At 41.1% G+C, this 12,850-nt stretch overlaps 1 protein-coding gene across 3 annotated transcripts in view; it reads left to right on the plus strand.

The window, feature by feature from the left end:
- Positions 1 to 12,850, plus strand: part of spag9b (sperm associated antigen 9b) — a 54,363-nt gene that overhangs the window by 8,420 nt on the left and 33,093 nt on the right. For 2 of the 3 annotated variants that reach the window (XM_053640535.1, XM_053640536.1), the window contains exon 2: positions 11,614 to 11,734. In XM_053640535.1, coding sequence (XP_053496510.1) covers positions 11,614 to 11,734 — 121 coding nt within the window. Of the gene's footprint in view, positions 1 to 11,613; positions 11,735 to 12,850 lie in introns of those variants that run through there. The other variant, XM_053640538.1, reaches the window with a different exon arrangement.

A 12,850-nucleotide genomic window follows, 5' to 3' on the forward strand; every position in this document is an offset into this window, starting at 1 on the left:
TTAACCTTTTTCCTAATATGGGTCATGTTTGTGTTAGTCTACTTTTAATTAGGACTCTTTATTGTTTAAGATATTTAAAAATAAATATTTTGTGCTTGTTTATCAATTAACCAACGGTATTTCTCATTGCTGTTATTTTAATTCAATTAACAGTGACCGGGAGCAGAGAGCTTACATTTAACTGTTTATGACGGACCTCCTGATTAAAGCTTAAACAAAAAAAAAAGATTGGTATCTGGATCGGTATCGGCTGTATAAATCCTGTTCGGAGGATCAGTAATGAACACCATTACACTAAAGCGCTCTGCATCTGACGGGTAAATGAACTCACCCAATCACATCCTATATGAGATTATTCAGATATATACACAATATACACAGAGCGGTTCGAGAACTGACTCCAGCCCAGAACCATGACAGTGGGAAATGTCTAATAGTGTAGCTTTAAATATATTTAAGAGGAGCAGACTTCAAAGACTGAACTTTAATGTTTATTGTATTTGTTTACAAGGTGGAACAGGTTAACGGTGGGTTTTTTTGCATACAATCTGTAAAATTAACTGGAAATATTAAATTTAGTTTATCAGAAGGTAAATTAATGTGTCATGGCTCACACTATGTTCCTAAATTCTGTCATAATTGTCAAGCTCAGGTTTTCTCATGCCTACTTGTGTGTTATATTGTGGCACATTAACTTTACCATCTCTTAAAAAAATCCTCAACTTCAACCGTGCTCCTAAATTTTTGTAAGTAGGGGTGCTCGTAAAATAAAGTGTTACTGTTGAGCCCCGAGTTGATGTTTCTTATGATTGGAAATATTTCATCCCTGGAGCTATACATCAGAGTTTATTATTTTGGTATCTTAAAAACAGCAAACCCCTATCTACTAACTACTGGTCGTGTGTATAATGGTATAAATCTGTGAATAAGGTCACAGGAAGTAACGTTGTTGTTCATGTCATCAGGCCTGTGTATGTTAACCACAGATGGAAGTAGTGACTTCAAGTCAGCAGTGTAACCATAAGGCACGGGTCTCTCATAACCTTTGCTGTGGTCATTTTGTTGTGCAAATCATTGGGTTTTTTTGGGTTTTTTTTTTTTGGTCTAACCACCAAACTACTCCGTAACCTCTTGATGACTGGTGATTTAGTCATGTGGAAATTTACAGCAAATCACGGCAGTTTTAGAGCAAAACTAGCTGGCTAAGTATACTGTAAACTAACAGAAACCATAATCTGGTTTCAAAAATCCGCCTCTATGTGGGAGCTGGCAGAAGTGAAACGTGTTCCATAGAGAATACAGTGGCTGCGCACCGAGTTATTCTAAGACAGAGACATTCTGTTTCATCTTCCAGCGTTTAAAAATTAATGTTTTGCTCGCGCAGCTGATGAAGCTGATGACTTTTGTCTGAAACGCTTTGTTCCTCTGGAAACTGTGTGTACTACTGTAGGCTTAAATTTTATTACGTCTACTATCGTTACTGAATTACAGTGCAGTTACTATATGCGCACTTAGGAACAGTGCCTTGCATAAGTCTTCGCTTCCTTTTCCGTATTTGTAGTAGGGCTGGACGATATGGCCAGAATGTATATCACTATATATTTCTTAATTCCGGTCGATACGATATCATTCCGATATCGATATGAACAATATAAATCCTCAGAAAAACTGCCAAGGACGCCCACAACAGATGTCTGTACCTTCAAACTTTGCCAAGTCTATGAAACCTCTTCCTATAAAACTATGTAATAGTTTAGAAATAAAAACGGCACAAATAAATTAATGTTCACCTTTTATTTGTATTTAACCTTCATACAAACAAGAAATGTGAAATCAGCGTCAAGTAAACATAAAACTCTCACCTTTCTCAATATTAATATCTTTAACTTTAAACTACAACCTAGGCTGATTATCTTATTCTTATAGATTGAAATAAAAGTGCTTCAGCCGGGATAGAAAAATATGAAAAATGCTCAGAGTTGCTGCAGAAAACATGAAAAAGAGTGAGCAACAACAAGAACACATGTTGCTGGGGCAGGGACATTGTTGAGGGTTGATGACACCCTATGACAGGCTCTAGAGGTTTCTGGCAAGAAATTCAAGCTGGTCTACATTATCTGGCTTCAAGGATGCCCTTTTACATGTGACGATCCGTACGTTTACATGGACAACATTAACCCGAGTAAGACAATACTCTGATTAAGAAACTAGCATGTAAACAGCAATTTTTAATTACCTTAATTCGACTAAAGTCATACTCGAAGTAAACGCAAATGGAATTAAGACGTGTGGAGTATTCCTGTTTTAGTCACATTATCGAGGTGTATTACAGACATGTACACACCTTAATCACACTATAAACGTCGTGTGGGAGTTTTCACCGCATTTTGCGACAGGACACGACCACACACGGCAGCGCTCAACCGTTTTACGGCAAGCAAGAGAGCACGGCTGCATCCCAAACCGCGTAGTCACCTACCACACAGTAGGTGAAACACATGCATACAGTAGGCGAAATAGATGTAGCTTGGCTACTATACAGCAGTTAAGTACGCGGTTTGGGACGCAGCCCACGGCTTCAAGCAGTCGTGTATTTGCACGTACAGCATGACAAATAATTAACCGCACTTGAAGCTTCCGTAAAATTTTTTAATAAAACACCCAAAACTGTATACGGTACCATAACGAAGACGAACTGTATGTTGATACGTGAAATTCTGGAGGGAATATCGGACGGCGCGGCGCGGTGATGTTAATCGAATTATGTTCTATAACATGTAAAACGGGTACATGAAAGGAGTATTCTAAAAGCGACTCATGTAAACACCTTTATCACAATATTGTCTTACTCAGAGTAAAGTCAATAATTAGATTACTGCAGTCCATGTAAACGTAGTCAGTGTTGCCACCTGTAATAAAAGCCCTCTCAGAGGGGAAGCTTGTGGCTTGAATACACAAGTAATGTTTTGCTAGTTGGCTTACTCTGGGGAAGTTCTTATGATAGACTTTCCACCAATCCAGAGGATTTGAGTCACTGTCAACATCTGGAGACAGAAGGTCGTTGCTGAGCTCCCTCTCAACTGCCTGCTGTACACTCAAGCCATCTGTGTTTGTAGTGGTGGACCTGTTTGGGGGAAAAAAAGCTAGCCAGAGACCGATTTGTTTTCTTGGCTGGTGTCACTGCTGGAGAAGCGTGTCTTCTTCTCTGGACTCCTCTTCCCTTACCACAACAGCTCTCTCTCCCTTCAGCATCTCCAACACAGCCTTCTCCTTGATGCATTCTCTCTTCTCCTCCTGAGTGTACTGAAGCTTGAATCTTGGGTCAACGAGGAATGCCATGTCAAGTAGATAATCCATGGCTGGGTCATCATACTTTTCGTTTAGGTATCCCATCACTGTTGTCTTTATGATCCTGGTGAGGTCTGTGTCGTCCTCTGCTTCCTTCAAGATGGAGGTGTTGAAGAGATGCATCACTGGTTTTAGGAACGACACACTGACATAGGACTCTCCGGACAAGACATCGGTGAAGTTGAGGAGCAGGCTTAGAGCTGCATCTATAGACTCTAAAACGTCCACATCTTGCCAAGTAGGAACCAGCGACCTCTGTGATGGCCCTTTTCTTCTCCAGAACCCACTTCACTATTTGTTGACAGGAGCCCCATCTTGTTAGGGTTTCAGTGATGAGCTTGTGCTTTGGCAAGTGATACTCCTCCTAAACAGCTGCATTGTCCCGTTTCTTCTTCCAGGAGTGGGAGGAGGCAGCCACCACCTTTTTACAGACCCCAATTGCTCTGTCCACTCATCTAGGTGAACTTAAAAAAAATATTGCAATATCTAGTTCTCGTTTGTATTTTAACTACAATATTTGGTATATTTATATTAGCCTTACAGAAAAATCACAGTTCTCCTGCTTACATACATTTTGTTGTTTTTATTTCACACCTGATTTGGCAAAGTAAACATCTGTTTCCTTTGAATTTAATTGATAGGACTTCTGTATGTATGAATCCATACAAATATATATGTCTTGCCTAAAGAATAAATGAATGGCCTATAAAGTCACTGAAATTGGGGGAATGAAATCACCTAATCAAAACTGTAGGCCAACTAAGTAATATCTAGTGTCTGGGTTTGGTATGGAGCTTTATGATGAGTACTGGAGCAGCCACTTAAGAGTGCAGTGTAAGGCTCCATAGTCATAGCCTACACAACACAGAGCGCCTCAACTCAAGTGTTTTATTTATCAAATCACATGCACATTATAACACATGCTCAATGAAATTCTTATGGCATGCAACAACCATATAGCAAGCATAAAATTGTGTGAATATAAACATAATATAAACAAATATAAAAAAAGCTATCAAAGACATACAAGCACTGATAAGCTATGTTTAGGTTAGGCCTATTATGTGTAAAGCATATCGCCTGTTTATTACTGTAAAGATAATAGTAATATATCCTCATACCATAAGCAAAATAACTTAACATAATACTCAAATGTATGTTAACTGTGCATAAGTCACCAATAGCAGAGTTCAGTCGGTGCCCGAAGCATTGTAGCCTTGTCCATCTGTTCAGCTCAGCGGCTTTGATGATATCGGTCCCGCTATTTGTGGTGATGCAGACCTGGCGGTCCTCGCTGAGTCCCCAGGAGGCGAGCGCGTCCGGCTGCAATTGCTTCGCCCGTGTGATCCTCGGTCAAGTAAACTGTCTGGAGTCATAAGCTGAGAAGCTTCCAATCTTGGTCAATAAAGTGAACCGTCAGGCTCAAGTATGGATCCGAGGTTCGGCTTGACCACAGGTCAGCTGTGGTCGCAAAATATGATACTGACTTCAGCTGCTCCTCCACCCTTTCCCTGACTTCACCGTAAAGTGGGGGTATAGCTGTGCGGGGAAAATATTTCCGGCCAGAGAGCTCGTATCTGGGGTCGATGACTGACATCATTTTCCTGAAGCCCACGTTTTCTACCGTACTAAACGGCATCATATCCTTAGTCAGAAAGTTTGACAGCCTTGGTAATGTCTTTATATCGTTTAGACTGTTTGTCATAAGGCATGAATGCAGCCATCCGTGATTGCTGCATGCGTTTCTTTTAACACAGCTGGTGATGGGGATGGGGGTGGCGGTGATATTTCAGGGACAGGTTGGCTTAAACCTTTATGATGCCTCATCTTCTGACTCTGAGAATATTCTATCAGGTGGAACTGCTTCAGATAGTGGAACAGATTTGATGTGTTCCCGCTGCTAGTCGGCACCGCTCTCCGGCACATCTTGCAGCGCACTGAAACCTGAAGTTTATCAGCACTTAGATAAGCCAACCACTTCCATACCACTGAATTAGTCTTTCCTCTCTTATCAACTATTTCATCTGCTTTCTACTCATTTGTGGAAGCTCGTTCAGTCACATTTGTATTGCGGTCAGGGGTACTCATCTTGTAGCTAAAACTTGCCGCGTTGGAGCTTAGCCTAACACTGCCGAGCACTGGCTGCGTGCCTGCGGTGTACGCCATCACGCACGTAGCCAGTTGTGTTCTGCTCTTTCTGCTCGGCTTGAATACAACGAACTGAGGCCTGCGCCGTGAACGTCAGTCAGTGACAAATGTTTTAAAGTATGTTGAAATATCGGAAATGTGTTTAAAAATCATATCACCGTTATTGAAAAAATGTATATCGCGATATATATTGATATCGAATTATTGTCCATCCCTAATTTGTAGGGTTACGGCTTGGAACTGAAATGGGCTTAATTAAAATTACGTTGTGAATTGAAACAAATTTACCCATAATATTGTAGTGAGGGGGGGGGGGGGAAATCAATATAGTTTGCAAAATGATTTACAAAGGGAAGCATAAAAGTTGTGATTGAAGTATTCAGCTCCATTGCTCCTCTTACATATGTTTAAAGCTACACTGTTAGACGTTTTCCACTGTCATGGTTCTGGGCTGGAGTCAGTTCTCGAACCGCTCTGTGTATATTGTGTATATATCTGAATAATCTCATATAGGATGTGATTGGGTGAGTTCATTTACCCGTCAGATGCAAAGCGCTTTAGTTTAATGGTGTGCATTACTGATGCTCCGATCAGGATTCATACAGCCGATGCTGATTTCTTGTCATCACACTCTCGCTCTCGCCCTCTTGCGCTCTTGCTCTCTCCCTCTCCCGCCCTCTCACTCTCTCCCTCTCCCGTATTCTCGTACCGACAATAAAAAAAAGATGCCGTCTCGGCGGATGTGTGTAGTGCAGCGGTCGGTGGCATTCAGAACGAGTCGTGGCACTATGGTTGCATCATCAAGATGCGACAAACCACATGAAGTGTTTAAACATGCATACCAATTTGTTTTCCAAGAAAGTATCAAAACCCTGTCTGCTTGTCACAGGTGCTCAGGCTAATGGTTTGTCAATCCCAGTACTGAATAATATTGGAGAACATGGAGTATCGAGAGAATTTATTACACCATTTGAGTTGTACATGAGATTCACAATACTTCTGTTTCTTTCTGACGTCTGTATAATTACCATGTGAACCTGAGGACAGTGTGTGTGTGTGTGTGTGTGTGTGTGTGTGTGTGTGTGTGTGTGTGCGCGCGCACACCATTCACGTCCTGCCTCATTAATCCCGTCTGAGCCGCCTCAGTGGTTTTTTTTTTTTTTTTTTTTGTTTTTTTTTTTAGTGCAGGAACTGGACAACCTGTCCCCTGAATACACTCTAACACCTCTACATGTATATGCATGCATGCAAACACGCACACACCACAAAGCCTTCATCTTTCCAGAAATATCAACACAGCACATTCATTTAAATTAAATACAATGATGCTAGCCAGACTTAAAAAAAAAAAAAAAACCCCAATCATCATCAAAATTTGACTAGCAGGGTTATAATTATAGACATAAATAATAGCAGAGAACTAATATCACTTCCTGATTAACGGATTAGCTGAGCTACATCGACAGACACAAACAGTCGTAAACACTGCATTTACAGCTATCTCAGCCTGGACTTTTAGCCATTAACTCCAGCCAGAAAAACATTCAGCCATTTACTACAACAAGCAGCAAACACTGAATAAAAGGAAGCCAAAGCAACAAAGTCGTGAGGTTAAAAGGCTACAGTCATTGATACCGCCTCCTTTCTGCCGAGTGGAATATTTACACAAAAATTAGGCTTTCACTTGGCACTGAACGTGTTGCTTAGTTACTTGTAAAGAGTTTCACACACATCAAAAAGTCACATGACGACTGGAAGGACAGAGTGGTTGTTTTATTGTGTTGGCTGCTCTTTAATAAAAGCTGAAACTACATTAAAATTGTGACACCGAAAAGCCTGAGGTCAATTTAAAGCGATAAAAGAAAATCAGATTCCTTTCGGTAGATCATTAATAATGACGTCAAGATGGACGTAGCAAGAATAAATTCCCATAAACAGCTCTTTTCATTATATTTCTGACAGGCCATCTGGTGCAACATCGATCCTACACGATGTTAAGGTTTTGATGAGAGCTCAGCAATATGAGCTATGGCTTTGTGCTCCTAAAACAACAAGGCAACTGAAGATGCAGTTGACTCTGTCAATAGAGTGCCGGCACACTGCTCCCTCTGTATCGGTTTCAGCACAAGGGGATCATTATGCACGAAATGTTCAGAAGGCTGTACACAGCCAGTCCTCCTTCCTCTGCGGCGATGTCATATGAACGTTGTCCTGTGGATCATATGATGAGCAATGCAGAGAGATGGTGAAAGCGAAACACTCCCACGCGCACATTCGCCAGACGCTCGCACTGCGAGTGCTGACAATCCACCAAGCGAATGAGGTTTAAAGGAATACTCATTCACAGCCTGAATTATTAACCACGTAGCTTAGATAAAGCAAAGCAGTCTCTTCTGTATGAGGACACTCTTTAACTGTTTGCGATTCCAGGAACGACATGCTGCATGTGTAGTGAAAAAAAAAAAAAAAGAGCGTGCACTACTGTAGGGAAAAATCTCTTGTCAGGAATTTGCAGCCAAGCAAAAATAATAATGTCATTACCAGTCGTGTGAGATTTTTGCATGGTCGATTGCAGCAGTCTGTGCGGTTGCCTGCCAGTACCTGTTTGTTACACCCAAAACTCCGCAATCCGTAGTAGGGATGGGCGATATCGTATCGTTTGCGATATACCGGTTGAAATTCTCCCCATTATAATAATGAGTCTTCCTGTGATAATAACGATAAAGCCTAGTCGATGACGTATTTCCTTGTGCGACCGGTTCGTAGCTCACGTGCAGAGTGAAGACAAGTACGGCGGAAGGCGGACGTGAAGCTGAGGAGGAGTTCATCGCTAAACGAGGAGCTACTGTACCTCGACAATCTGGAACTGGTTTGCTTCCAGAAAATCACTTTTTTACTTTTAGATCAATGTTTGTGTTTCTGAGGCTCTCAAGACTGCATACAGCCATCACTTGTAGCCATAAACAGCAGTGCACGGTACTATATTTATATCATCACTGATATCGTTATCGCAATAAATACCAGAACATATCGTGATATAGTTTGAAGTCCATATCGCCCATCCCAAATCCGTATATACATTTATCATCACTGTGGAGAAAATGTAAACACACTACGTTGCCGCACCGTTTCACTCACTTGTGAAAATCTACTGAACTGGGATCCGAAAGAGCGCTACGGTTTTTAGCCTCCGATCGCTTGTTTAATATTCCTACCCACGCATTTATGACTCGTGAACTGTCACTCGGAGCATTTGCTTATCGAGACGTTTGTAGTACAGCAGACATGCTGAAGTTTCTCAGTATTTCAGCTCATCTCAAAATATCTGGTTCATCAAAAACATACACGAGTTGTATACGCTTTTATCCTTATGTTTGATAAATACAAATCCTCATCTTTTGGTAAAATTCCAGCGGGACTTAGAGTCGAAAGCGAATGTTTTTGACCCCTCTTGGTTTTTAAATGTGGTGGGGGGGATCCAAGGTGCTAAAATTACAGTGCTGCAAGCACACAGCACGCTAAATCTTACAGCAAAGTCAACAGAAATGATATGAACGACTTCTGGCCGCATTAAAGGCTGTTTAGTCGTCGAGGGGAAGTTCTAAAGAATGAGGTCATAAAAATGATTAAACACTATTTACATTAGACTCAGAAAGGGAAGTGCAAACTTTCAAACCGATCGCCTTTTCGTGCTGCACCGTTAATATCTTAACGCAGACTATTTGGGCGATTCTTGTGATTTAATGACTTAACTTCTGTGGAACACGTTAAATATTGTATTGCTATCTTTGTCTTCCTGTTTTTGTCCTAAGGGTGTTTCTGTACCCTGCGTATCACAATGTGAGCACTGTGTACAGCGGTATCCGAGGGCACCGGGCTGCAGAGACCGGGCATGTGAAATGACCGGGAGCTTTCATGATCATGTGATCCCTCACACAGATACTCAGTGTGCGTCATACGGGTTTGAAGTTTGATCGCCCAGAGGAAATAAAGCCTTCTTTAGCACCTTAAGTGAACTGCAGAGTGAGAAGAATTTCTTTGCGAATATCGCCTTGTTCTCGAGTTGCCCGAATCGGGTGAACAAACGAAAGGGATGTTCGGAGCAGAAGCATCGTTCATCCTGAAAATCAGATGTTCACCTGATTTATATACCTTGTGAAAGGATCATTTCCTCCGACTTAGAGTTACATAGTCAACCTAGTCAACAGATTTCCAGACGATTCGTTTTTCTGCTTCTCAGAGATGCTTGAAGCCATCTACCACTTCTTTTCAACCAGTTGTTTGTGCTACGTCACCTGCCTGCCCTCTTCCACATACATGAGCTCACAGATGCCTGTGATTTGGTTAGTTTTGCTTGATTGATTGACCGGGGAGTCAGTAAAACCATACCTCCCACCCAATTTTGCACTCTCACCGCATGGTTAAACATATCGAGAGAAAGGACTCGCTTTTATTTGCTGATCTGAAGAACGAAAACCATAGCTCATAGCCAAAACTTTGGCCATCGATTATTGTCGGAAGAGGACCGTAATCGTAAACTTGTTCTTCCCATTAGTTTGTATTAATGCACTTCACTAAATATCTGGCCCTTATGTTAGTACATTACTTTAGCTACCATTTTGTAGCCTAGTCATTTAGTTTCCTGGCCACCAAAACATGGCACTGGGCAGCACATTGGAGCTTTCACCTGCCTGCTGTGTTGGCTCATGAATTTATGATTCGTCCACACTTGTACCTCGGGAAATCTATAGGAATTAGCATATAGCTGCCGTTTAAGATTTATATTCGTATTCTTATTACTGCACGTGTGTGCTGTTTGGAATCGGTTAGATTCCACTGCCTTTAATTCACTATTAAGTTTTATGTTTGCAGACATTTTCCACTTTTTGTGCTTTTGATCCAGGCTCTTTTTATTTATTTATTTATTTTTTTTAAATAGACATCTTGCACCCAGATTTCCTGCTGAATCATTTCTTTAATTTCCTACAGATATTAAAGCTTCAGCACTGAAAAAAGGATCAGGTTCGTTTTCTCACTCCTCCGTGTCAGTTTTCCAACGGATATTATTTGCACGCAGCACCTACAAGAAATGTGGTTTGGCTGATCGCAAACAATAGAGGTAGAGGTGAGGGCGTGTTGTGTGTGTGTGTGTGTGTGTGTGTGTGTGTGTGTGTGTGTGTGTGTGTGTAAATGTGTGTGCGATGGGGGAGAAAATCCTCTCTGCAGCTATTCTCTACGGCTTCTCCTCCACTTGCCGTAGCCAAAAGTGTGGTTTGGTCTGAATGAGCTAAGGTGGCATGAATAAGCTCAGCTGACGCCCGCAGTGACTCACTGAAACCTGAATCGGTCGTGATGGAGGCAGGACACAGCTGTTAATGTTTAGCCAACGCCACCGCAGATGTCACCCGGTCTTAAGGGTGACTGCGAGTGTATAATCACCATTAATGCGCTATGTAGTTTTTGTTCCCCATTCAAACACTTTGCATGATCTTAAATAAGAAAGTTGGTTCAACAGACCTCTGTTTATTTAGCAGGTATGATTTAAACATCATACGCACTTTCTTGAAGAACAGGGGTAATTCCACGTGAACGATCATTTCTGATTATTTTTTAGCTTAAACTCATTTCTTTTGATCATTTTACAGCAGTCAGTCAAAGTTTCCATCCACCTGGATCTTAGTGTGTAGTGTTGCCTTCTTGAGTATTAAAAATCATGCAAATGTAAATTTTTGATCTTGTTTATTTTTCGTGCAAGTGAATTTTTTTTTTTTGGTGAAAAATTAACATTTTTTTTCAGATTCTGCGAGGTATATGTAAACTTCTGACCTCAACTGTATATTAAATCGATTATTTGAGAAACACAACCTGTTGGTGAAGCCTGGACATCTTAACCACACACCCCCCCCCCCCCCCCCCCCCGTTTGTTAACACATTTTCATGTTTTTATAAGCCAGAGCTTTTAAGCAAGAATGTTTAAATGCAGAAGAGTGTATTTCTGTAATTCAGTATTACTTTGAGAAGAAGTGTGTTAAATTAAATGTTCACTAAACACAGCTGAAAGCTTGAAAGTACAAATTCCTCACGTTAGTATTCTGCTCATGTCTTGTGTTGCTTTAGAGGTATATGGAAATTGAGGACTTGCAGGATCAGGAGAGGAAAGAGCTGCAAAGCAAAGTGACGACGCTGGAGGGCCTAACCAGACAGCTGGAGCTCAAGACCAAGAACTACGCAGACCAGAGTGAGTATTTCGCTTCACAGCAAAGTTTATTTCTCCACATCAGAGACTAGAGGTGCCAGCATCTAATGTTTTTGACACCTTGGTAAAGCAGTACAGGAGACACTGGTATTTTTTCCCCCTGCATTTTCAGGTATCAGTCAGCAACACTCAGTACGTTTACATGGACAACAATAATCTGATATTAAGACGATACTCTGATTAAGAAACTAGCATGTAAACAGCAATTATGGATGACCTTAATCCGACTAAAGTCATACTCGAAGTAAACACAAATGGAATTAAGACATGTGGAGTATTCCTGTTTTAGTCGCATTATCGAGGTGTATTACAGACATGTAAACACCTTAATCACACTGTCAACATCGTGTGGGAGTTTTCACCGCATTTTGCGACAGGACACGATCACACGGCAGCGCTCGACCGTTGACGACAAACGAGAGCACGGCTGCGTCCCAAACCACGTACTTGCCTACTATATAGTAGGAGAAATACACGTATATCAGCTACTATATAGTAGGTAAGTACGCGGTTTGGGACGCAGCCCACGGCTTCAAGCAGTCGTCTATTTGCATGTATAGCATGACTAATAATTAACTGCACTTGAAGCTTTCGCCAAATTAAAAATGAAACACACAAAATTGTAAACGGTACCATAACGAAGACCAACTGTACGTCGATACGTGAAATTCTGGAGGGACGGCGTGGCGTGGGGACGTGATGACGTGTGCCGTTCATCGATCTATGAAAGGAGTATTCTAAAAGCAACTCATGTAAACACCTTAATCACAATATTGTCTTATTCAGAATAAGGTCCATAATTAGATTACTGCTGTCCATGTAAACGTAGTCACTGACGCCTCTTTAGTGACTCTTACTTTTCTTATACTGTATACACTCATCATGACAAGAGAATATATATGGTGTAACATCAGTTCCTTGAGTTAGTGTTTATTAAATTACTGACTAGATCATTTCTCCGTACAAGGTCCAGCTACATAAAGTTCCTTGCCTGGATAAGAAGCTATCATGATCGAGTGGCAATCACCTTTATTTATTTATTTATTTATTTATTTATTTTAATGTTTAACCATTAGTGATTAGGTCTTTGATGTAAAT

Source organism: Ictalurus furcatus, chromosome 13, assembly GCF_023375685.1.
Source record: "Ictalurus furcatus strain D&B chromosome 13, Billie_1.0, whole genome shotgun sequence".
In the NCBI taxonomy this organism is placed as follows: domain Eukaryota; kingdom Metazoa; phylum Chordata; class Actinopteri; order Siluriformes; family Ictaluridae; genus Ictalurus; species Ictalurus furcatus.